Source organism: Heliangelus exortis, chromosome W, assembly GCF_036169615.1.
Source record: "Heliangelus exortis chromosome W, bHelExo1.hap1, whole genome shotgun sequence".
NCBI lineage: Eukaryota > Metazoa > Chordata > Aves > Apodiformes > Trochilidae > Heliangelus > Heliangelus exortis.
Window position 1 is genome coordinate 11,479,722 of NC_092453.1, and position 25,397 is coordinate 11,505,118.

The following is a 25,397-nucleotide window of genomic DNA, read 5'->3' on the forward strand; positions in this document are numbered from 1 at the left end:
TTTTTGTTTTAGATGGGCTCAATCTCTTTCTTTTGAGGATTTTCTCTCCCCTCCTCTTGACTGGCATGGGTGACTTCTATCTGTTAACTCCTCAAAACAAGAGGCCTCCAGGTGCTCTGAGCTTGCCCACAGGACTCTAATCCCCAGAGGACCCTCTCCCCATCCCCTTTGGTCTCACTTTTGTCCCCTTTACCTCCTCCAGAAGATTTCCTGTCTCCTTGCTGGTCCCTGTAAAGCATCTTCCTCCACTGCCAGTTCTGAGGACGTTTTCCTGCTCTTCCCATGGTTCCTTTGCCTTTTTTCATTTTCCTGCAGTGGTTCTCAGCTCTGTTTTGCTTCTCTTCAGGGCTGGGTGAAATTGCTGCCACACTTTATAGTCTTGCCTTTGTGTCACTAAGAAGGAGAAGTCAGATTGAGCTGCAAATCTCCACCCTCAGCCAGGCTTAACTCCAATTAAGAGCTCCAAGTAACAGCCCAGTGCTGCTCCTTTTAGTAACCTTGAAACTTTGCTTGCTGTGCTTATAACAGAAAAAGTCCCAAGAGAGAGAAAGGGAACCTCTTGGTAATTCAGAAACCAGCAGGTGATGTCTCAGACCTCGGGTGGATAATTAGGACATCAGCACTGAACACAAAAAAGGGGCAGAGAAACCGAGGTGGGATGTAAAAAAAATACAAGATACAGCAAGAAGGCCATGGGCAGATGGCTGCTGAGCAAAGCTCCTGCTGGCAGTGCCTGCAAAAGCCTCCCAGAAAAATATAGCAGACCAAAATATCTTACACCCCCAGTGAAGGCCCATGACATGTGGCTCCTGCAGAGACCCTGGGGACTGTGAGAGGGCTTCTCACCACCTCCCTGGTGACTTGGTGTGGCAGCAGCTTGGAGGTGTCCTGCATTGTGAATTTTCTGGTCTGTTAGTGGGATGCCTGCAAGGAGTTGTAATTTCTGCTGTTGAGTTGTCACCAAGATCTTGCTGTTTGCCTGACATGGCAGAGAGGAGGCTCCTTATTCTCTAAAAACTGCACCCTCCAGCTCTGACCCTCTTGGATCATTACAGAGCAGCACCCTTGGTTTTGTGTGTGTTTGCAATAGTATTAAACCCTATAATTCCTTTGATGCAACCAATCACAGAATCATAGAAGCAGTTGGGTTGGGAGGGATCTGAAAGATCACCAAGATCCAAGCCCTTTCCATGGGCAGGGACACCTCCCACCAGCCCAGGTTGCTCCAAGCCCCATCCAACCTGACCTGAGACACTGCCAGGGATGGGGCAGCCACAGCTTCTCTGGGAAACCTGGCACAGGGGCTTGGCACCCTCAAATTAAACAATTTCTTCCTCATGTCCAACCTCAATCTCCCGTCTTCAAGTTTTAACCCATTTCCCCTTGTCCTCTCCCTACCCCCCTGTGTCCAAAGCCCTCCCCCAGCTTTCTTGTAGCCCCTTCAGATATTGGAAAGTTGCTCTGAGCTCACCTGGGAGCCTCCTCTTCTCCAGGCTGAACAACCCCAATCCCTCAGCCTGGCTTCCCAGGGAGGTGCTCAGCCCTCTGAGCATTTGAGTGCCTCTCCTCTGGACACCTTCCAGGAGTTCTGTGTCCTTCTGATGTTGGGGACTCATGAACTGGACCCAGCACTGCAGGGGGGTCTCAGCAGAGCAGAGGAGCAGAATCCCCTCCCTTGACCTCTGTCTGTGCTTCTGCTGATGCAGCCCAAGACCTGGTTGGTTTCTGGGCTGCAATCACATATTGATGGCTCATGTTGAGCTTCTGGTCCATCATCCCCCCTAAGTCCTTCTCCTCAGGGCTGCTCTTAATCCTTTCTCTTCCCAACCTTCATCCATGCATGGAATTGCCTCAACCCAGGTGCAGAACCTTGCACTTGGCCTTGTTGAACTTCATGAAAACTCATGAACCCACTTCTCCAGCCTGTCAGGGTCCTTCTGGATGGACCCCTGGTGTGTTGACTTGGCCACAGTTTGGTGTCATCAGCAAATTTGGTCAGGGTGGGTAAAGAAATAATGTGGGGATCTTCTCTGTGGTCATTTTTGAGTGATGGCTTTGCAGAGAGTTTCTGATGGATTTCTTGGGAGAGGGCTGAGAGTTCTGGAAACCAACAGCCTGGGAAGGAAAGCGACCACTTCAGGTGGTTTCAAAGAAACTACAAATGACAGTTTGTTTTCTCTTGTGACAATCACCTACGAATTGTCCCCACAGGAGTGAAGGAGTCTCACCAGACAGCCATTTTTAGGATAATTGCTGCCATCCTGCACCTGGGGAACTTGGAAATCCAAGCAGAACGAGATGGCGAATCCTGCAGCGTCTCGGTAAGTCACTGACAAGAAGGGGGCACATGGGGTGCTTTGTTTGCTCAGAAATTGGGCCACATGGCATGTCTTGAACCTTCAGAGCAGTATCTTTTTGTGGACAGCTCTTTCCCTGTTGGTTTTCTTTGCTTTTTTTCAAAAACACATCAAAACCACATGTCATGCCTGGGAGGTAGTCTGCTATCTCACCTCTTTATCCAGCCATAGGATGGGTTGGGTTGGAAGGGACCTTAAGAATACCCTAGTACCACAAGCAAGATGATTCAAAGGTCACTTATAACTTTAAATCCCAACACACTTCCACCAGCAGAAAGTGTGATGCTCCACAACCACTTTGCTACAGGCAAAGCCACAGGGCTGCTGCTTGCAAGGCAGCCACCAAGTATTCCAAGGAGCAGCATGTAGTTAATCACCAAGAATAAATAAGACTAAAGACGCCTCAGTGGGTTTGTTGGTTTTCTTTTTTTTGTTTCACTATTTGTTCAAGGCAATAAAAAAAGGGATGACATGGAAAATAGTGTCAGTTCTCCCTTGCATCCCAGCCTGGGCTGTTTGTTCCTAATTAAAGGATTAAAATGGGTTCTGAGCATGCTTTTCGTGGTACCCTTGAGGCACTGTGCTGTGCAATTAGTTGGATGCTGGGGGTAATTTGCTTGATATTTGGCAACACAGGTCTGTAAAACTGGTCTGCTTTGACAACGTTGAGATCTTTAGTGGAGTTTGTGGTGTTTAATTACCTCCAGATTTATTTGCATGCTATTAAATCAATCCTGTTACGGCTTGGAATCCAGATTCAAAAAGCTGTTGCAGCAGAAATGCATCCTAGAGGTCTTCTCAAATCCTTTTTCCTTTCCACCCCCAAAGCCATCCAGCCTTTCTACAAGCATGGATCTACCTTGCAAATAATTTCCCTCCTTTAGATATGTGTTATTACACTGAAGAGATGGAAATCAACTTCTTGCTGTTCAAAAGGCAGCACCCGCTGTCAGTAGAATTGGAGGCTTGTCTTAGTCCAAGGGGGAGAAAAATGAGATGCATCAGAGAAAATGAAGTTCACATCTTGTTTTATTCAGCAGGCCAAACCCCAACCCCTTCTGGTAATGCCCATTCTGCCACTCTGCCATTCCAAATGGGGTTGGTTGGGAAACAGTTTGGTGTAACAGAGGAGGTGGAGCTTTAACCTGAGGCTCACTCAAGGCCACTCTGAAGGAACATGTGGCTGCAGCTTGAGGAGGAATAAACCAGAGAGAGTTCTTGGCAAAAACACAGGGAATCTTCTCTTTGTGATTGCCTCTTTAGGGGCAATGGTTTTAAATTAAAGAAGAGCAGATTTAGATTGGATGTTAAGAACAAGTTCTGTACCATGAGGGCAGAGGAAGAATGGCCCAGGTTGTTCAGGGAGGTGGTTGAGGCCTCATCCCTGGGGATGTTCAAGGTGAGGCTTGAGGAGGCTCTGAGCACCCTGATCTAGGTGAGGGTGTCCCTGCTGACTGCAGGGGTTGGACTGGATGGCTTTTATAGGGCCCTTACATCCCAAATTATTGTATGATTCTATTAAGTCCTTAAAGGATAGCCAGAGCAGAGGAAATCAGAGATTCAGAGCTCTACATGAGCTGTTTCCTCCATGTCCATGTCCTCCTGGTGCAGCTGTATCAGTCCTCATTGCTTCTCTATTTCCTGTCAACCACAGAACAATTCTCTTTCCCCAAACAATTCTGCAGTGCTGCTCATTTTTTCCACCAATTGGGGAACCTGGTGTTAAAATCTCCACTTCTGGAGTGTCACCAACCTGCTGACTTTCCTTCTCTTTCCCCTCAGGACAAAGATGAGCATTTGAACAACTTCTGTGGCTTGCTGGGGGTGGAGCACAGCCAGATGCAGCACTGGCTTTGCCACCGTAAGCTGATCACCACAGCTGAGACCTATGTGAAGAACATGTCTGTGCAGCAAGTGGTCAATGCCAGGAATGCCCTGGCCAAGCACATCTATGCCCAGCTCTTCAACTGGATTGTGCAGCACATCAACAACGCCCTGCACACCACCAGCAAGCAGCACTCCTTCATTGGGGTGCTGGATATCTATGGGTAAGCACTCTTGCCCCACCTGGGGCTGTTAAATTTGTCCTTTGTAATTTGTCTCCTCGACCTTGGCTTCTGGCAGGGGGGTGGGAATAATAGAAAAGGATGGTAAAAAAGTGCAGTTGGAGGTGGTTCACTGTTTTGATCCTCCTTTGAGTTGTGTCATCCTGAACAGTGTGTGAAGATCCACCTGAGCACTGGCTTTTTGGGGTTTCCCTTCTATGCGGCTTACTTGCCCATTTCTGATTAAAACATCAAATGTAAAGGTGAGCCAAGGTGTAAAGGTGCAGGTGTGGAGACCAGAGGTGGTGCTTGGCTCTGCCTGGGGTTGCTGTGGAATTAATTGTCTGGGCTCCTCAGGACAAGAAGGACATTGAGGGGTTGGAGTGCGTCCAGAGAAGGGAATGGAGCTGGGGAAGGGTCTGGAGCAGAAGTCTGCCCAGGAGCAGCTGAGGGAGCTGGGGGTGTTGAGTTTGGAGAAGAGGAGGCTGAGGGGAGACCTTCTGGCTCTCTGCAACCCCCTGAGAGGAGGTTGGAGCCAGGGGGAGTCAGGCTCTGCTCCCAAGGAACAAGGGATGGGAGAAGAGGAATTGAGCTGGAGGTTTATGTTGCGGCGAACCTTCTCTCGGGGACTCGGTTCTTCTCCGGGGGTCTATCACCATCCCTCTCCTCAGGCATCTTCCTCTCTTCTGACTGATTCTGCTTCTGGGAGCATGCCTTTTATCTTGCCCTTCAGCCCCGCCCATTTCCGGCTGGGGCAGGCCCTAATTAGTGGGCACACCTGGGCTTAAGCTACCAGTTCATTATCGGCAACACCTGAGGACCTGTGGATCTCTCTACATTTCCCCCCTTTTTGTTGTTTGTTGAAAAAATAGACTTCATTTTTTCAATAGGCCTTTTCAAACATTTCATTATTTTTCATTATTTTTCAACATTTACGATAATTTACAATTTTTTTAAACATTTCATTCAAACATTTCATTATTATTTTTTAAATATTTCATTTCACAATAATTTATAAACATTTCATTATTTTCATTATTTTTCAATATACAATTCATTTAAACATTTCCACAATAATTTATAAACATTTAATTATTCTCATTATTTTTCAATACATATTATTTTTTTTTTTCAATAGGCCTTTTCAATCTTTCGTTATATTTTTTTTTTTTTTCTTCTCTTTGCCTTTATGGAGGGAAAATTCAGGCTCTTACCAGCTTTTTTGCGCCGCTTTGGCCTTTGTTATCAGCAGGAGATGAGGTCTCATGAGCACCAGCTCAGCTTTCGCTGGTACTCGCCGCCTCAGGATGCCTGGCCATGCAGAGGCTTCTCCGAGCATTCAGCGCACCAGTCTTATCGCATGTCCCTAGGGCCCCGTTTCAGGACCGCACTGTCGCGTGTCCCTGGGGGTTCCGTTACAGGACCGCGTCGCGTGTCCCTGGGAGGCTCTGTTTCAGGACCGCATTATCGCGTGTCCCTGAGAGACTCCGTTTCAGGACCGCACTGACTTGATGCGCACTCAGAGCTCCACTTCAGCTTCAGCATTCCTCGGGCTTGAGTTCCACGCGCCAACTCGCTGCGCCTTTCGAGCCTCATTCTTCTCTCCTGCCTGGCTCGCCATTCCGGGCTGTTGTATCTTGCAGTGCTGGGCTTCTATTTCGAGCTTCTACACGCCGCCTTCAGCATTTAAGCCTGGCCTTGTGGAGCTTTTTTCGTGGTTGCGTTTTTGGAGCTCCTTATAGAGCGTCCCGCACCACCGTAGTAGCTCCATCGGACGTGGTTGCGTATTTCGAAGCTCTTTATATCGCCTTCCGCATTTAAGCTAGGCTTTGTAGAGCTTCCCGCACCAACGTGGTCATGTAGAGCTTCTTTTTTTTTACCTCAGCATTTACGGCTTGCTATTGTTGCCCACATTCTCCACTAGATGTTGCGGCGAACCTTCTCTCAGGGACTCAGTTCTTCTCCAGGGGTCCATCACCATCCCTCTCCTCAGGAATCTTCCTCTCTTCCAACTCATTCTGCTTCTGGGAGCATGCCTTTTATCTTGCCCTTCAGCCCCGCCCATTTCCGGCTGGGGCAGGCCCTAATTAGTGAGCACACCTGGGCTTAAGCTACCAGTTCATTATCGGCGACACCTGAGGACCTGTGGTTCTCTCTACAGGTTTAGATTGGAGCTTGGGAACAATTTTTCCCTGGAAAGGGTTGTCAGGGCCTGGCCCAGGCTGCCCAGGGCAGGGCTGGAGTCCCCATCATTCCTGGAGGGATTTCAAAGCCCTGGAGATGTGGTGCTGAGGGCCATGGGGCAGGGGTGGCCTGGGTAGTGCTGGGTTAAGGGTTGGAGTTGATGATCTCCAAGGTTTTTTTCCATCCCCAAGGATTGTGTGACTCTCTGCAGACCCTGATGAGATCCCTCCAAGTGTAACTGTGCTCAGAGCCACTCCAGACCCAAGTGCAGAGGCTGCAGAGCTCAGGGTGGCACAGCAAGCTCAGGACCCCCATGGGGACAGGTGGCATCTCCTGACCCTACACTGACCCTTTAGGGGAGGTTTCAGTTGGAGCTGGGGAACAATTTCTCCCTGGAAAGGGTTGTCAGGGCCTGGAGTCCCCATCATTCCTGGAGGGATTTCAAATCCATGAAAATGTGGTGCTGAGGAACATGGGGCAGTGGTGGCCTGGTCAGTTCTGGTTGGATTTGATGATCTTCAAGTTCTTTTCCTCCCCAAACCCCTTATGATTCTCTACTTCACCTTTTCATCTGTGAAGCCACTCTTGCAGAGCTGTTGTGCACCAAGAGATTTCAGAGGACTTTGGGAACCTCTGTAAAGGTGTAAAAAGCTCTGGTGTAACCCAGGGCAAAGCTTTGCAGCCTCAGGAGCAAGGAGCTGCTGGACCAGTTGCAGATGTCCCTCCTCACTGCAAGGGGGTGGATTAGATGGCCCTAAAAAGTTCTTTCCCTGTGATTCTGTGGTTCTAAGTAGATCAGCGGTGACCTTCTGTGTTCCTTCAGCATGCTGAGATGCTCAGTTTCTCCTGTTCCTGAGGGGAATGTGGGTTGGATGAGTTGTAGCTGTTCCAGGAACCAGTCCCTCACCCAGCTCAGGTGCAAGTGAGTAGCCAGCACAGAACCTGGAAGATCTCAAATCACCAGCTGGGATTGGCAGAGTCTGGTTTGAAGAGTGGATGAGCTGGAAAAGTTTTTCTCCCATCAGCATTCCTACAAACAGAGATTTCTCCAGGCTGGGATCTGGTAAATAAAGCTTGGAGATGGAGCCGTGTGGGTGACAGCGGGGCAGGAGAAAAAAAATCTGTCAATTCTAAACTCAGCTGTGGTCTTTCAGAAGCCTGAAAAAAAGGAGACTTGAGAATAACACTCATGAAAGATTAAGTTGGGCCTGAAAACCTGTTAGTGTGGAAAAAAACCCTCCCTTAGCTGCAGGTCTGTGTGTCACGTCCAGCACGGGGCCAGCTGATGCTTTCAGTGTTGTCACCACGGAGCACAGCAGGGTTTTTTTTTTTCCACAGGGACATGGAGGTGCTATGAAAAGAGGCAGGTTTGCAGGGGAAGAAGGTCTGTGCTCCAAGCCACAACACTTGTGTGTAACTCATGTCTTCTCAAAAGACCCTAAGTGCTTTTCAGAAGGGGATGTCGAGGTCTCAAAGCTGAGTGATGAGCAACGTGGGGGCTTGAGGTGATGGCAACCTCAGTCTGGGCAGTCATAGAACCCCAGAATGGTTTGGGTTGGAAGGGACCTCAAAGTTCATCCAGTTCCAAGCCCTTTCCATGGGCAGGGACACCTCCCACCAGCCCAGGTTGCTCCAAGCCCCATCCGACCTGACCTGAGACACTGCCAGGGATGGGGCAGCCACAGCTTCTCTGGGAAACCTGGCACAGGGGCTCAGCACCCTCAAATTCAAGAATTTCTAGGCTGGTGGGAGGTGTCCCTGCCCATGCAGGGGGGTTGGAACTGGATGATTTTGAAGGTCCCTTCAAACTCAAACCATTCTATGATTCTCTGAAGAGGAAGCAAACAGCCATTGGTTGTCTTTTCTCATTAGGACATCATCTCAGTGCAGAAACTTTGTGCAGGGAAAATATAAGGAATTATGAAAATATAAGGAAATATGGAGGAATAATCAGAGACAACCTCAGACAGATCTCATGTCTGGATAAATTCTGAATTTAAACACCTTTTATCTTTTCCACAAAATTAAATTCCCCAGAATAATCTTATTAGTAAGAAGCAGCACTTGCCAAGCTGGCTCAAAAAGTCAACTGAAATATACAGATTATTCACATCCTTTCAATGCTGTTACCCAGTTCCAGGTTCTGCTTTTTCAAGACTGAAATATTTGATGACCATGGAAGGTGAAAAACTACCAAACCCAAAGTAAGCATCTTCTTTCATGCAGAGTTGTTGCTGTATGCAATTACCTTCTAGAAACATGACAATGAACTAAAAAATCTGGCCTTGAAGCATCCCAAACACTGGTCTGAAGAAGGTCACTCTGAAAGCCTGAAAGTGCTATTTGCACCTATTTTTTTTTCCCCCTGGAGGAAGAAAAAAAATGCTGACAAGCTGCAGTGATGGAAGAGTTTTGTATTCTTAGTATCCTAGGAAAAAAAAAAAGACCTCATGATGCAAGCAAAACCACAAGTATCCCTATAGAGGGTTTTTTTTTTTCCAGGATGGAGTGGTCTTCACCCTGGTCAATGATTTGCTGTAAATAGATCTTGGCTGGGCTCCAGGTGCTGCACTGGTTCCTTCCCTCTGTTCCCCCTCCCCAGTTACTGATTAAACATCAATTTTAGTGCTGGAGGGTCTGAAGTGCAGAGGTAGGTGGTTATGCTCCAGGTTTTTAAGAAAATGATGAGCAAAGAGGAATGGGGTAACTCTGCAGCTATGTGAAAATCAGCAGCAAAATCCCCAAAGCTCCCCTGGAACCCAAACACCAGAGCACAGATGGGGCACAACTGGCTTAAGGAGCATAAAACTGCATTTCTGAGGATTTTCTGAAGAAAAAAACACAGATCTTTGAGTGTTCTAGGGCTTGCACTGCAAGGGGACAGGCAGGTGGATTTGGCCCTGCACCTACTTTGATAAAAACTATAGCAAAAAACCTGACCTGAGAGCTGAGTTTTAATTTTCCCCCATGGCTAAGAGATCATGTCATTTAGGAGAAATTTTTTATTAGTTACTTCTACAAATGTCTTGAAGACTTCAAAGATGGGAGCCATAGGTGGTGCTGGGTCTTCTAACAGGGCAAGACCTGCAACAGGAGGCCCTAAATCTTCATTTACCTCTCTGGCAACCTCCCATGCTGGCAGAGGAGAGAGGAACTGATTTCAGTGAACCTTTTTTTTTAATCTTTTTGTCCTTCTTCAAGGAACTGAGCTCAGCTGGCCAAGGAGATCCCCACCACCAGTTTTTGCCTGTCCACAGAGGTTCTGCCAGCAGAAGTTTTCCATGGCTTAGGTGCAGAGGAGCCATCTCATGGGACAAACTTTTTAGCAAAAGGACAAGGGGTGATGGGTTTAAACTACAAGAGGGGAAATTCAGACTAGATACAGAAAATGACGAAGTTGGTGAGAGCCTGGCCCAGGTTGCCCAGAGAGGTGGGAGATGCCCCATCCCTGGAACCATTCCAGGTCATTCCAGGGCTCTGAGCAACCTGATCCAGTTGCAGATGTCCCTCGGGTTGGACTGGATGCTCTTGAAAGGTCCCTTCCCACCCAAACCATCTGAGGATTCTGTGATTGATGTCCATGTGCAGAAGCTGCTGGCTGAGGCAGCTGACATCCTCAGCTCTGCAGGAGATGAGAACAAGCACCAGGCAGCATCCTCTACCCCAAAAACCAGGACAGGGAGTTTCTCATGGTGTTCAGCATGATGCTCAGCCAACTCTTTCCTGAGGGTATTTATAACTCCTTTGTCCCACAGAAAAAGGCTGATGGCTCTGCTGACATTAACACAAAGTTGCTTGGCACGAGAACACAACTGATGTATTTTTAGAGTTATTCACCCTTGTCATCTTCAGGGCTTAGTTATACTTCATGTTTTCTGATTTATTAGGCCCTAAAAACCCCAACAAATCCTCTTTACACTTTTCTATGACCACCACCCCAATCATAACCTTCCTTTTTTAAGATGCAAGAGCTTGCAGGCTTGTAAGCTTTGGATGTGGGGAGTGAAAGCCTGAAATAATGATTTGCAATCCTGGTTTTCTTCCTCTGCAAGGATAATCAGATTTTTGGGGGGCTGGGCTATTGCAACAGGTGTGTGAGGTTTGAAGAGTAAAAGGAAAAGTAAACTGTGCGTTGCTTTTTTATGAGAAGTGTGCAGCTGAGGGATGGGATGTCATCCAGAGGGACCTTAACAGGCTGGAGAAATGGGTCAGTGTCAGCTGCAAATTCTACACGTCCAAGGTCCAGCATGTGGGTCAGAGCAGCCCCAAGATGGGCACAGGGGGGGTTGAGAGCAGCCCTGAAGAGAAGGACTTGGAGGTGTTCATCAGTGAGAAGCTCACCAGGAGCCAGCAGGGAGCTCAGGCAGCTCAGAAGCTGGGATGCATCAAGAGGATCATGGCCAGGAGGTCAAGAGAGGGAATTCTCTCCTTCTACTCCACACTTGTGAGACCCCAGCTTGAGTACTGCCTCCAGGTCTGGTGTCCCCAGCAGGAGAAGGACAGAGATCTGTTGGAATGAGTCCAGAGGAGGCCCCAAAGATGCTCCAGGGGCTGGAGCAGCTCTGCTGTGAGGAGAGGCTGAGGGAGCTGGGATTGTTCAGCCTGGAGAAGAGAAGACTCCATGGGGACCTCAGAGCTGCCTTTCAATTCCTGAAGGGAACCTCCAGGAAGGCTGCAGAGGGACTTTTCCCAAGAGTGCCCAGCAAGAGGAGAAGGGGAAATGGTTTGAAACTGCAGGAGAAGAGGTTCAGGCTGGATGTGAGGAAAAAGTTCTTCAGCAGGAGGGTGCTGAGACTCTGGAACAGATTGCCCAGAGAAGCTGTGGCTGCCCCCTCCCTGGAGGTGTTCAAGGCCAGGTTGGATGAGGCTTGGAGCATCCTTGTCTGGATGAGAGGTGTCCCTGCCCATGGCAGGGAGCTTGGAGGAGATGAGCTCTGAGCTCCCTTCCCACCTCAGCCATCCTGTGATCACTGAGCCTCTTGCCACGTGTTTCATCTTAAGTATTCTTAGGTCCCATACACCAAATTTTGTTGCATTAATGATTGTACATTTCATTTTTGGGGCTCAGCAAAAGCTGCACCAGCTCTGGGGGCAATGCCAGCCGCAGGGCAAACAGAGAAGGGAGTGGCTCCAGGTTTTCTGGGGGGCTTTGAGGCTTCTAAAAGCACAAAAGTGGCTACTTCATCCCATTCCCCATTTCCTTTTGCCTTTTGATGTTGCCTTTGCCCAGGGCTCAGACATTTGAAATGGGGAGAGCATTACCACCTTGGCAATACCCAACATAGAACTCCCATCATGTGGATACCAGCCTGGTAGTCCTCAGGAAGCACCAGAAAATCTGCTTTTGGGGAAAAAAATAAAGGGGCTTTATTTTTTTTACTGCTTTGAGACTGTTCTGCCAGCACCTCTTATCCAGCAATTATTTCACTGCTCATTTATCATTATAGCAGCTTATTAAGCATAAGGGAGCATTGCCACTTCTTCCCTTCCTTTAATCCTTCCAGTTGTGTGTCAAAGACTTTTTTTTTTTTTTTTTTCCCTCTCCCCCTTCCAACTGTGCTTTAAAAATAGAAATAAAAATCACATCATTCCCTGTGGTAGCTGAAAAATGTCCTTTTTTTTAAAAGCAGCCCTGGCTGCCCATCCCTGGGTGTTGCATGCTTCAGCTTCCACCACTCTGGGGGCTCTGCTGGCATTTTTGCTGCTTGCCTGGAGTTTCGGTTATTAAAAGTGTGGATATTTTTCTTTTCTGATTGTGACTGGGAAGCCAGTTTTGAGCCTGATTTCAAGTTGGCCCCTGGAAAGGTTGGGTTGGTGTTTCTGCCAGGGAAGCTTTGGAAGCCCTGGTGAAGGGAGGGATCAACCAGAGGAAAACCAAACTCCTTCCAAGGAAGGTGTTGGAGGTGAAAGCACCCTCTTTTTCTCTGCCTTCCTGAAATTGCTTTTTTTTATTTAATTTTCACGCTATGAGGGATGTAGTCCAGAAGCTATAACTATGAATTTAACCTTGTGTAGTTGAGGGACATCGCAGTGGCAGAGGGGTTGGAGTAGATCTTTAAATTCCCTTCTAACCTGAGCCATTCTGTGATTCTATGAATTTAATTCCTTCTTCTTCTGCTCTACTGAATTACATAAATAGACCATGTTGGGTCTTTTAAGGCAGCAGCTACTGTTACTCCATCACCTTTGCAGTGAGGATATTTGGACTTAATATGTCATATTATTTTTCCCCCTGAGAGGCTGTGACATTTCTCATCTCAGCACTGCTGGGCAGGAAACTTAACAGTCATCCCAAACCATCTCATTTGTGTGTAGCAGAAGAGTTCCCTCAAATCCCTCAAGTGGTGGCAAGGAATGATGGAAATTTGGAGGAATCAACTCTAGATCTGGGAGAAGAGGAATGTGAGGAGGAGATGGCTGAATAACTCATGTTCCCCATCATGCAGATGGCACCATGGCAGAGAGGAGGAGATTTGGGAGAAGCTGCTGGATGCTGATTTATTCATTTTTTTTTTTGCAGGTTTGAAACTTTTGAAGTGAACAGCTTTGAACAGTTCTGTATCAACTATGCCAATGAGAAGCTCCAGCAGCAGTTCAACTTGGTAAGGTCAGCTTGGAAACATCCCATCAAACTTAGCAGGAAAAGTTACCAAGGTTGGAGTCTTTCCTGCCTTTTATCTCCATCCTGGTTGGATTGCACAGCCAACAGGAATGTAGACCATGGGATACCATCTCTCCCAGGCAAAAAATTTGTGTTGGAATTGCACTAAATGTTCCTATCAAGTAAAAAATGCTGCTTGCTTAGTTGATAAGCTTGAGAGTGGCAGCAGGTTGACTTCTGCAAAGGCTTGACCAAGGGTTTTGAAGAAGCAGAAAGTTTGCCAAGTTGGTTTTGGCTGAAACCTGGATGGGCTTGTGCCAAGTCCTGATTTCCAGGGCGAGACAAATCACAGGTGGGAACCTGCCCATTCACTGAGCCTTAAACCTTTGTGATGGAAACTGTATTAAATAGCAGGATTGGACACACTTCTCAGTTTTTAACTTGGACACACCTCACCCAAACCTGAGCTACTTCTGTTTTATTCTATACAAGTGCTTACCTACACTGGAATTGAAACCACTAAGGGATCATCTTCTGCTTTTTTTGTAAGAAGGGAAAAAAACCCCAACCAACTGAATAGTTTCAGGATACAAAGTGAAATTTGTGAGATTTGAGGAGCTAAGTACTGTGGAATCATTTGGCTCTCTGGAATCCAGTCCCTTGAGTATTTGCAGTGTCTCAAATGCATCAGATCCCTGCTGCTAAAAAATGAAAAGTAAATTATGGATTGGGTTTGTATTGCTTGTAGCTTACTACATCCAACTCTCCCTTCTGAAGTTTCTGAATTCGAACTCTGAGAGGACACATTTGAAATGTTTTTTTTAAAAGCTGTCTTTGAAGGAAAAAAAAAGTGGCTTTGAAAAAAATAATAAAAAAAAAATATTTGGGGTACCTCAGAGCCAGAGGCAATTTATCTGCTTGGGCAGAGGTCAAGAAGCTGCAATAGCAATGTTCCTGACTCACTCAGATGGTGCTGCTGATATCCCTTCAAGGACAATGGGTGCTTTTTGTGAAGCTTTGCTCCCAACTGGGGGCTCCCAGCTTGCAGCTCCCTGCTTTAATCAGCAGAGCTGAAGGAGAGGAGGGATCTTTCTCAACCCAGGAGATATCTGTGTCATTACCATTTCAATTTAAGGCTCCCATCTAAATGTTGTGACAGCTTTAGTTCTCCACTGAAAGTCACTTTAAGCTTTTTTTTTTTTTTCCCTGCCCCTTGGTTTCCTTCTTTAATGCTGTTCTTTTCCTTGCCAGATTCTACACTGTGTAAATGGCAGAGCTTCTAGAAAGCTCTAAAGGAACCTAAAGCTTCTAGATGTGCTGAGGGACAGCTCAGCTCCAAGTGGGGAAACAGGGAGGGGGCTGGCTGGGGTCATGGTCAGTAATTGGGGTGTTTTTCCATTCTCAGCATGTGTTTAAGCTGGAACAAGAAGAGTACATGAAGGAAGGAATCCCTTGGACTCTCATAGACTTCTATGATAACCAGCCCTGCATAGACCTGATAGAGGCAAAACTTGGTATCTTGGACCTGCTGGATGAAGAGTGCAAGGTAAAGAGAACCATCCCCACCTCTTCACTGACATTTTGATTTTTTAGAAAAGGTTCCAGAGGGGAAACATCCTTCAGGTGCATGTGGTTCTCATGGAATCAAAAAAACAAAACAACATTTAGCTGGGGAAGACTTCAGGAGGTCTCTAACCCCACCACTTGCCCAAAGCAGGGTCAGTATCAAATTTGGGTTTTATCCTGCTGTTATAGTTGATCAGACACATGAGGAAATGGGTTCAAGTTGCACCAGGGGAGGTTCAGATTAGACATTAGGGAAAATTTCTTCACTGAAAGAGTGGTAAAGCATTGGAACAGGCTGCTCAGGGAGGTGGTGAAGCCACCATCCCTGGGGGTGTTAAAAAAACAGGTTGAAGTGGTGTTTTGGGGGTGATTTAGTGGTTAAGGTGGTGTAGGACTGAGGGGTGGACTCAATGATCTTGAAGGTCTTTTCCAATCATGATGGTTCTATGATCCATCAGCCCAGCAGGAGTGTCACATTGCATCAGAGGGAAAGTTTTAGCATCCATTATTTAGACTAAATCCCTCTTGGGATTTAGGGACATGTGTGACTTGTCTGGAAGTGAGGTGACATGTCAAGGGGGGAATGATCTCCTCCATGTGACAGGGTCACCTTCCCAGGCACGATGGTGCTGTCCGAACTTGCACATCCAAATAAGTTGGTGCTTTGCCCTTTTGGAATCCAGACTTGGGAATACTCCTTAAAAATGAGAAGAAATGAATGTGATGCCATGAAAATCACATCTCAGCCAGGGCTGGCTCAGGAGAAGGTCAGATAATGAAGGTCAGGCCTCCTGGGAATAGAGGCAATGGGCTGAAGTTGCACCAGGGGAGGTTTAGCCCAGCTCTGAGGATGAATTTCCTGCCTGAGAGAGCAGTCAGGTGTAGGGATGGGCTGCCCAGGGAGGTGGTGGAGTCCCTATCCCTGGAGGAATTGAAAAACCCTGTGGATGAGGCACTGCAGGACATGCTCCTGTGGGTGATATGGATATTTATATATCTAAATTTTATTTTTTGGGGGGGGGGTGCTGACAGTTGAACACAGTGATCTTGGAGGTCTTTTCCAACCATGACAGGTTTGTGATTTCCTTGATATCCAGCACCATTTTGTTTGGTCCCTGCACTCTGAAACCTGTTAAATTCTTCAGGCTTGATCCAGCTCTTGGCTGTTGTGGGGACCACAGGGACAGTTTTGGCTGCTAATGCCCTTTGCTCCTCTCTGAGGGACCCAGCAGTGGTGGCTGCTGGTGACATTGAATGGGGTGGAGTTACACCAGGAGAATATGGGCAACTTGGCTAAAGATTTGCCTGCTGTTACCTTTTTCCTCCATGCTTTTTGGACCCCAGAAAAGTGAAACACAAGATCTGTTCTCCTCCCACATCCCATGTCAATTATCTGGGTATTTACCTGTCAGTGGGTGATGCTGACATCGAGCTCAGGCCTTTATTACAAGTCCTGTAATTGGCTTTTTTGATAATAACCTGCAAACCTTTTCCAGCTTGATGGACATGTCAGCAAAACCTGTCAACTGAAAGCACCAATTTAGGGATGAAAACCTTCACCCCCACATCACCAGCAGCAGCATTTCACCTCTCAGGGGGTGCTGGAGGGGGGGAAGCAGGTCAAGAGAAATTAGAAATCATCTGGTGAGGACCTACAATGGGGAGAAAATATATTCTGGGACTCCAAAAGGCATTGAGGGGGATCTGGCAGCATAATGAAACCTCAGCACAAATGTTCTAGCTTCACAGTATGGATTTTCTTTTTTTTTTTTTTTTTTTTTTTAAGTCTTTAATGTGAGGTTGGGGAGGGGGTGGTTGAGTATGTGCTGAAGCAGTTCAGCTAATGAAGGTCAAATGAGAGCCTTGAGCAGAGGAGGAGCAGACAGGGTTGAAATAGAAATTGGCAAGGAAAGAAAGAGCTCTCAGATGGGAATTGGAGTTGTAAGGATTAAACCTGACCTGTGAAAGCAAACCATAAGCCCCTTATCTCTGAGGAGAGAGGGCTTTAGGTTACCTGTGGGTTTGGGGGAGGTTTCTAAACAGCTTTGACATCTTCAGAGTTGGAAGCTGTTGTAGAATTAGGAAGCTGGGAGAGGGCCCCTGGAGGTCATTTGGTTCAGCCTCCAGTTATCTCCCTGGTCTGCCTAGGATTCCCACAGGGAATACCCTTGGAATAAGAATGGAGTCCTTGAGGGCAGCAAGGAAATCAACATAAAACCATCAGGTTCTCAAACTCTCTGGTGGCTCCATCTTGTGTTTTCTGGCACGTTGCTGTCATGTAAAGCTGTCCAAGGTCCAAATGTGTTTCCTAACCCTGTTCCAAACATCCTCTTTAACATTCCCTGTCTCCTTCTGTGTTTCTCAGATCCAATTTTACCCTGGATGTGAGTTGCACTTCTCATGGCAAAGGTTGATCCTCACCTCTCCTTAGGGATGTGTTTTGCACTTTTAGCTTTCACAAACATCTCAGGTTTTCCTTTTTTGTTGTTGTTGTTTCTACTTTGTGGTCAGTTATTTCAGCTTCAAATGCATAAAGTAAACTAAAATTTTCTTCTGTCCTCACATGTTCAGAAACACTGAAGTCTTCTCCTAGCAGACCAGGTTTCAATGCTCCTTGTTTCCATTGCTGTGGACTTGGGGATCTGAGCAAATGTGTTTTCCTTGTCTGGACTGATGGGTTTGTTTGAACATCAGAAATCAGAATGTCCCATCCCTGAAATCCAGGTGGATTTATCCCTGAAATCCAGGGGGATTTCAGCTCCATGAGCAGATAGATGGAAGTTGGCCCTTTCAGGATGGCCACCTCATCTGACAGAAGAATTCCCCTCCTTACCTCACACCCTCAGTTTTTATATGACTTTAAAATCAGCACATCACATCCAGGGGAACGTGGAGCAGAGGAAGCCCAGGCTCTTCTCAAGCTTTAAAATAGATTGGAGTGGTGAGGAGACAAATTTCCTGGTTTTTTTCCCTGTCCAGGTTCCCAAAGGCACTGACCAGACTTGGGCTCAGAAGCTCTATGACCACCACGCCTGCAGCCACCACTTCCAGAAGCCCCGCATGTCCAACACCTCCTTCATCATCCTCCACTTTGCTGATAAGGTAACTGGGACCCCCTCTTGCATGTGCTGGGAATTAAATGCAGAAATTGGGAAGGTACAGAGGAAAAAAAAGAGCCATGTGAAGGAAAAATTAGGTTGTAGAACCCATGAGGAGGTTCTGGTTGGGTGTTCAGATCTAGATCAGTTTGGATGCCCCATCCCTGGCAGTGTCTCAGGTCAGGTTGGATGGGGCTTGGAGCAACCTGGGCTGGTGGGAGGTGTCCCTGCCCATGGAAAGGGGTTGGAATGAGATGATCTTTAAGGTCCTTTCCAACCCAAACCATTCTGTGATGACTTCAGCCTTCAAACTGTTGTGCTAAGCTTCAAAACTGTGCTTTCTAGAGGAGAGAAAAATCCTCTTCCTCAAAGCTGCAGCAAAGTGAATTTCTGAAAATATATCAGAAATGGAAATTTTTTTTTTTTTTTTGAAGAGCAGAAGCTACCCTGGGTTGATCCCACCAGCAGAAGATGTCAACTGATGGACTCTAAATCCCAGTGGCTGATGCTGTAGGATCTCATCCGTAGGCTCCAGCTTTGTTTGAACCCTGATGGAACAGGCGTCACAGCAGCAAATAATAGTAAAAGTTTTCAGCTTTCCAAAACACACCTTTTTTAGAAAAGGAAATGTAAGGTCAACCTGGAGACATGTCCATGGAGCAAGACCACATTTAGGTGCTGTGATCCCATCCAGGTGTTTCTCATATCCAGTTTTACCCTGGATGTGAGTTGCACTTCTCATGGCAAAGGTTTATCCTCACCTTTCCTTAGAGATGTGTTTTGCACCTTTAGCTTTCACAAACATCTCAGGTTTTCCTTTTTTGTTGTTGTTGCTTTTACTTTGTGGTCAGTTATTTCAGCTTCAAATGCAAAAAGTAAACTAAAATTTTCTTCTGTCCTCACTAAATTCTTCCTTTGCATCCCAACCCTCTCCAATTTAAAAACCAAGAGACCTACAAGAGACATAGCCAGGGCATCTTTTGAGGTTTATTGATCTTACAAGGAGTTCAGGAGTGAACAGAAGAACTTGACTTTGCATTTTTGTCCCTGCTTTCTATAGAAGTGTGGTTGAGTCCTACACAGAGCACTTAAATCACCAAGAAACAATCTGTGTTTGCAGAAAGAATTTTGCTTTCCTTCAGATTCTCTTGATTTGATAAAAAGTGACCTTGAAATCACCATTTTATGTCATCCCCCCCTCCTTTTCCCTCTCAGGTTTTCCAGATGAGCTCCAACAGCTGGGGAGTGGTGGGGCACAGCACCTTCTCCCTCTATGGATGGACTTTACCCTCATAACTTTTTTCCTTTATTTCCTGCTAGGTGGAATACCAGAGTGAGGGATTTCTGGAGAAGAACAGGGACACTGTGTATGAGGAACAGATCAACATCCTCAAAGCCAGCAAGGTAAGAGCTTGAGGCAGGAGAAGACTTCTGCTTCCCCAAGTGGGAGCTTCCCACTGGAAGCTGAAGTGTGCACAAGTGGTTGGAAGCACCTCCATGAACAGCAGCAAAAAAAGGGAAATAAATGAGGTGTGGAGGAAGGAAATAAGTGGGAAGAGGAAGGATGAGGCTGCTGGGGGTTGGGGTTGCAGCCAGGTGTGGATGTGCATGGTCCTCTGCTCTCCTCCACTGTGGTGGTGGTGCACCTGAAAAAGCCTTTCCAAACCTGCAACTTCTGATGTCTTTAATGATTAGTATGCAAAAAACAGGGTTATTTTGAAAATGCTGGCATGTCTCCAAGACATTCCAGCTGCTGTGGAGCTGCCAAGAGGTGACATGAGCAAATTAGCCTGATGCTTGCTGGCATTCCTATTAAACAAGATTTTGTCATAAAATCCCAGACTGGTTTGGGTTGAAAGAACTTGAAGACCATCCAGTTCCAACCCCCCTGCCATGGACAGGGACACTTTCCACTAGACCAGGTTGCTCCAAGCCTCATCCAAAGATTTGGGTTTCCTTGGCCTGCAAACTAAGCTCGTGCTCCTTGGGATCAAGTGCCAGGACCCTGTGAATCCAGAGGATCACAGAGTGCCAGGTTGGAAAGGACCTCAAGGATCAAGGTCCAACCTTTCTTGGCAAAAGGACTGGCTAGACAAGATGGTGGTGGCTTTGCAGGAGACTTCAAAATCTGTGTTTGTGTTCCAGCTTAAAATATTCTCAAATTCACTTGGCTGTGAGAAAATTTTGGGTGAGTTTGATGAACTTCTGCCTTAAAGCCACTTCTTTAATGATGTGGGAGTGGTGTCTGTCACCAGCCCATGCCAGTGCTGAGCTGTCCCAGGTAGAAGAGCAGCACAGGAGCATCCTCAAACTCTGCACATCCTCCAAATCCTCATCTGTTCCTGCTTTTCCTCATCTGCTCCTGCTTTTCCTCATCTGCTCCTGCTTTTCCGCACTCCAGAGGCCAGTAGATTAATTTCTCCTGATTTTTTTTTTTTTTTTCCCTCTCTCCTGCAACGTGCCCCCCATGGGTAGAAACAAATAAACATTTTTTTTCTGTGGCTGTCAAAGCCAACCCAGTTTCCTTCAACCAAGAAGAGTGGCAGTGCCATGTTAGCCACTCCCATGTCCTCATTGGACCTAAAACCTCAATTTCTGCTTCAAAAGACTGTGCCACGAGGACATTTGTTCTTGGGATCAGCCCTGTGTGACATACTCATGGAACAGCTTGGGTTGGAAGGGACCTTAAAGATCACCAAGATCCAACCCCTTTCCATGGGCAGGGACACCTCCCACCAGCCCAGGTTGCTCCAAGCCCCATCCAACCTGACCTGAGACACTGCCAGGGATGGGGCAGCCACAGCTTCTCTGGGAAACCTGGCACAGGGGCTCAGCACCCTCAAATTAAACAATTTCTTCCTCATGTCCAACCTCAATCTCCCGTCTTCAAGTTTTAACCCATTTCCCTTGTCCTCTCCCTACCCCCCTGTGTCCAAAGCCCTCCCCCAGCTTTCTTGTAGCCCCTTCAGATATTGGAAGGTTGCTCTGAGCTCACCTGGGAGCCTCCTCTTCTCCAGGCTGAACAACCCCAATCCCTCAGCCTGGCTTCCCAGGGAGGTGCTCAGCCCTCTGAGCATTTGAGTGCCTCTCCTCTGGACACCTTCCAGGAGCTCTGTGTCCTTCTGATGTTGGGGACTCCAGAACTGGACCCAGAATCCCCTCCCTTGACCTCTGTCTGTGCTTCTGCTGATGCAGCCCAGGACATGGTTGACTTTCTGTGCTGCAAGCACACACTGAGGGCTCATTTTGAGCTTCTGTGGCTCATGTTGAGCTTCTTCTCAGTGCATTCCTCTTTGTATTCCCATGGGATGGGAATGCAGAGGGTGAGGGGGAACACTCCATTTAACACAGTGAGGACATCACCTCCTCTCCATCGGCAGCCGCGTCACCGTCCGAGTGCTCCCACAGAGGCAGAGTTGCCTGCTGCTAATTAGAATGCAATTACTGCCAGCAACAAGAGGGTGAAAGAGACTTTTTCTAAAGCAGCTAATGAGGTTTGCTGTGGGAAAAAAATCCGCGGAGGCTTAAAGGACGACACGCAGTCACCAATATGGTTAAAGTGAAGTCGTTTATTAACAGTGGACACTCGCTTTATCTAGAGCCTTTGTTTATATAACGATATCTTGCAGGTGGCTATATCTTGGACACAAATTCTGTTCTCACAGAACTTCTGCTGGCTACCTCATTATCCTGTTATTCTTCTTTTCTACTGCCAGCTCCCTTATCTTTTTCCCATAGCTCATCTTTCAGTAACCTTGCAACTGGGTCTTAAGGCCCTTAGTTTACTCTAGCTAAAGCTAAAGAGTCAGGATTGCTCACATGTCTGTTTTCTTCCAGACAGTTTCCCAACATATCCCCCTTTTTGTTTTTGAGCAAGCCTGACTTACTTCATCACGTGAAATAACATGCTAATAATACATTGCCATAAACAACATACTAATAATACGAAAGCATCAAAACCAATAATAACAAATATAATTGATAAACCTTGTCTAATTAAATCTCTAAGCTATCCCCATATCCTTAAGTGATTTAACCATTCATTTAACCCAATATATGCAACAGTTAATTTTTCATGTTATCTTAATCAATCGGTTTTGATTGTGAATTGACTCTGAATGATCAGATAAATTCATGCAAATACACTCCATCAAAGTCTTCACAAACATAACCTAAAAGCTAATAATAAAAAGTCAATGGCAGCATGATATTATAAAACTGCATGTCTGACACTATCAACATCTTTTAGCATCTGTGTTAAAATACCAGAAGTTAAGTTCATCTACTTAGCAGTGCAACAGAATAGCACAATCAACAATCAACACATAGACAAGGGATCCCATAATCAACATATAAACGATCACATGAATTACAACATTAACAAGAACCTATTATCAATACAATATGAAAAGCACATTTCACACTGCAATGGAAGGACTTAAATACCTTTTTATTATGAGGAAGGTCTGGTGTCCACTGGTGCATAGAACCAAGAGGGTAGAGGAGGCTTATCCGACAAAAATTGGTCAGGGGGCCCCAAAAGCGTCCCCAGACCCCTCCCGGGTCACGGCACAGTGGAGTCCTGGTTTCCTCCATGGATGCCAAATTGAGGCTCAAAAAGGCCTAATAAACAAAGACAGCAAAAGCACGCACTTTCCCCCCCCCTTTTTTTTTTTTTTTTTTTTTTTTTTTTTTTTGCTGTGGTGTCTGCATCAGGGCTCATTTTTTGAGCAGCAGCAGTGTCAGTGGGGGTAGAGACAGCAGCTGCAACAGATACACTGGCAATGCTCACCGGCCACATCTGAGTTGTGCCCTTGTGTGCGGGGGGGCGAGAAGCGGCTGCGGAGGCAGGAGTGGGGGTGCTCTCTGTACGAGGAGCAGCTCTCACTCCCCGCAGCAACTCTCGGGCTCTGAAAAGGCATGCTCATTCTCATAAAATCTAATGAAGTTAGCCTAAAATTAAAAGAAGTGGTACAATTTCCCAAACCAAAACTCAAGTGTAATTACCAAGTTTTTTTTGTTGTTGTTGTTGTTGTTGTTTTGGTTTTTTTTGTTTGTTTGTTTGTTTTTTGTCTCTGTATGAAACACCAGTGGACCATGCACCACAATATAAATCAATATTGAGAACCATATTGCAATGATGGTCCTTAAGCAGCTTTATCTGCTTCTAGCATTTGCTCAGAAGCTTCTAACAATTGGGCTGCTGTAGCACCTTTTGGGAGTAGTCCTAATGCACGTTTAGTTTTTTTCATTAGCATTGTCATATGCTGACATATAAAAAAATATTGTTTTCATCTCTTCTGTCAAGTCGGGATGTGATATTACCACTGAATATAAGTGATCCACAAATTTTTGATATGGCTCCACTCCCTCATTTAATATTTGTAAAGGAGGGAGTTGCTTGTGCAGGATCATGCACAGTTTACAAAGCTTTATACGCCAATTCTTGTGAAAGTTGTAACACTTCAGTTTGAAACCATGCCTGCAAATCTGCACATACAAAAGGACAAGCACCAAGTAACATTTGTGCTTGCACTCTGTATAATGCATCGGTGTTCTGTCTAGGAATCACAGCTTCATTTTCACACAGCATCTGCCATTTATGATGAAATTGCAATTGTTGATTCCACCTTCCCCCCCCCCCCCACTATCCCCTCTACCACCCTCCCCTCCCCATGTTGGATCTAGAAGAGGTGGAGCAGTGGGTGTTAAAGGGTTAAGGGAAGTAGGAGCAGGGATAGGGAACTGATCAGGGGATAAAAATGAATTAGTGCCCCTGGGTTGTTCAGGGTGTTCCCCGGAGCAAAAAACTAGGGTTTTTTCAGGGGTATACTCATCCTTGGTCTCCAGTTCTTTCAGCTTCTTCAGCAGTTCCCTGAGTTGCTTGTCTCCGAGTCCCAGTTCTTTCCTTGGTTGTTGCTCTATAGCAGGCACTGATGGTGTTGACAGGTGAAGCAGAGGATTAATTGATGGCAACTGTGGTCAAGAAGATAAATCAGGCATTGGAGGTGGAGAGGAAGGCAGCGGTGGCAGAGTGTTCGGGAGCCGTGGCAGGCAGGCAGGAGGGGGGGGTCTGCATTCCAAGGTTCCTCGCCTGTGTTCTCCGGCTTCTCTCCCTCTGGGTCCTCCGACGATTCTGGTGGTGTTTTCGGTCGCTTTTCGTTTTGCTTCTCAGTCCCATTTTTACTTTTCATCTGACCCTCCAGGGTCAAATGGCACAGTTGGCTGAGCTTGAATCAGTATAGTCCCTTCAGGTGCTGGTGGGGGCACCTTAGGTGTCTCAAATAACTGCCTAGAGGTCAAGTCCATATTTTGAGCATTCATCGGTATTGGTAGATCAGGTGTTAAGGCAGCAAACGCTGAGGCTGCTACTCTTTCACTTTTCGTTTCTTTTAAGGTTTCTCTAATCAATTTCCAGAGTGTGGCTAAGCGTCGTGCCTCCTTATCTCCATCATTAATTTTATCCCATAGAGCAGTACCTATGGCTTCCCAAGTAGGTAACTCAAAAACGGTACCCATCGAGGGGATCAAGTCTCTATCCCGTGCCCATTTCAGTAATTCACGTAAGGTCCTGCCTTCGTGTGATAAACCTCTCTTAGAGAGAATACATTGGAGGAGCTTAACTACTGCCTCTTCTTCTTTAGAGAGTGTAGACCCCATCTCCTCCCCAGCCGCTCACCTTTTTCTTGGCAAGATTCTTCAGTTTCGAGGTACCTCTTTCGTTCCGTAGCCGGGCACCAGCTACACAGACCGCCGGGGCAGCAGTCTCCTTTCGACTGGCTTCTCCGCTCCTGCCGCACCGTTCCTTCGGTCGGCTTTCTCGCTACCCTCTCATTCCAGCTGTCTTCATCGCTCCTGGAAGCAACAGCGAGAGGGTCCCTGTTCGGGCGCCAAATGTGGGAAAAAAATCCGCGGAGGCTTAAAGGACGACACGCAGTCACCAATATGGTTAAAGTGAAGTCGTTTATTAACAGTGGACACTCGCTTTATCTAGAGCCTTTGTTTATATAACGATATCTTGCAGGTGGCTATATCTTGGACACAAATTCTGTTCTCACAGAACTTCTGCTGGCTACCTCATTATCCTGTTATTCTTCTTTTCTACTGCCAGCTCCCTTATCTTTTTCCCATAGCTCATCTTTCAGTAACCTTGCAACTGGGTCTTAAGGCCCTTAGTTTACTCTAGCTAAAGCTAAAGAGTCAGGATTGCTCACATGTCTGTTTTCTTCCAGACAGTTTCCCAACAGTTTGCTACTGCTGGTCAGCTAAAAGAGCTGAGGGTTGATGTTCTTTGATTGAAGGAGAGTGATTGGAATGCTGGTGAGATGTGGTTTTCCAGTCCTCGGTAATTATGGATTACGCACCAGTGTTTTGAACTCTGCTGACTGGGATGGAGGGATCTGTTCTTCTTGCTTGTCCTTCAGTATCTGTGGAATAGGTGCTGATGGGTCCCAGTCACACCAGTTTTGCTTTAAGCAAGCTGGAAATTCACCTCTGAGGTTCTCAGTGAGCATTCGTAGAGGAGCAAGAGAGAGCTCGTGGTGTT

At 46.6% G+C, this 25,397-nt stretch overlaps 1 protein-coding gene across 1 annotated transcript in view; it reads left to right on the forward strand.

The window, feature by feature from the left end:
• LOC139789309 (unconventional myosin-Vb-like) overlaps window positions 1–25,397 on the forward strand; it is a 123,750-nt gene that overhangs the window by 42,793 nt on the left and 55,560 nt on the right. Inside the window, exons 9-14 of the mRNA XM_071729828.1 lie at window positions 2,212–2,321; window positions 4,140–4,405; window positions 13,107–13,188; window positions 14,593–14,733; window positions 17,733–17,855; window positions 19,172–19,255. Coding sequence (XP_071585929.1) covers window positions 2,212–2,321; window positions 4,140–4,405; window positions 13,107–13,188; window positions 14,593–14,733; window positions 17,733–17,855; window positions 19,172–19,255 — 806 coding nt within the window. The remainder of the gene's footprint in view (window positions 1–2,211; window positions 2,322–4,139; window positions 4,406–13,106; window positions 13,189–14,592; window positions 14,734–17,732; window positions 17,856–19,171; window positions 19,256–25,397) is intronic.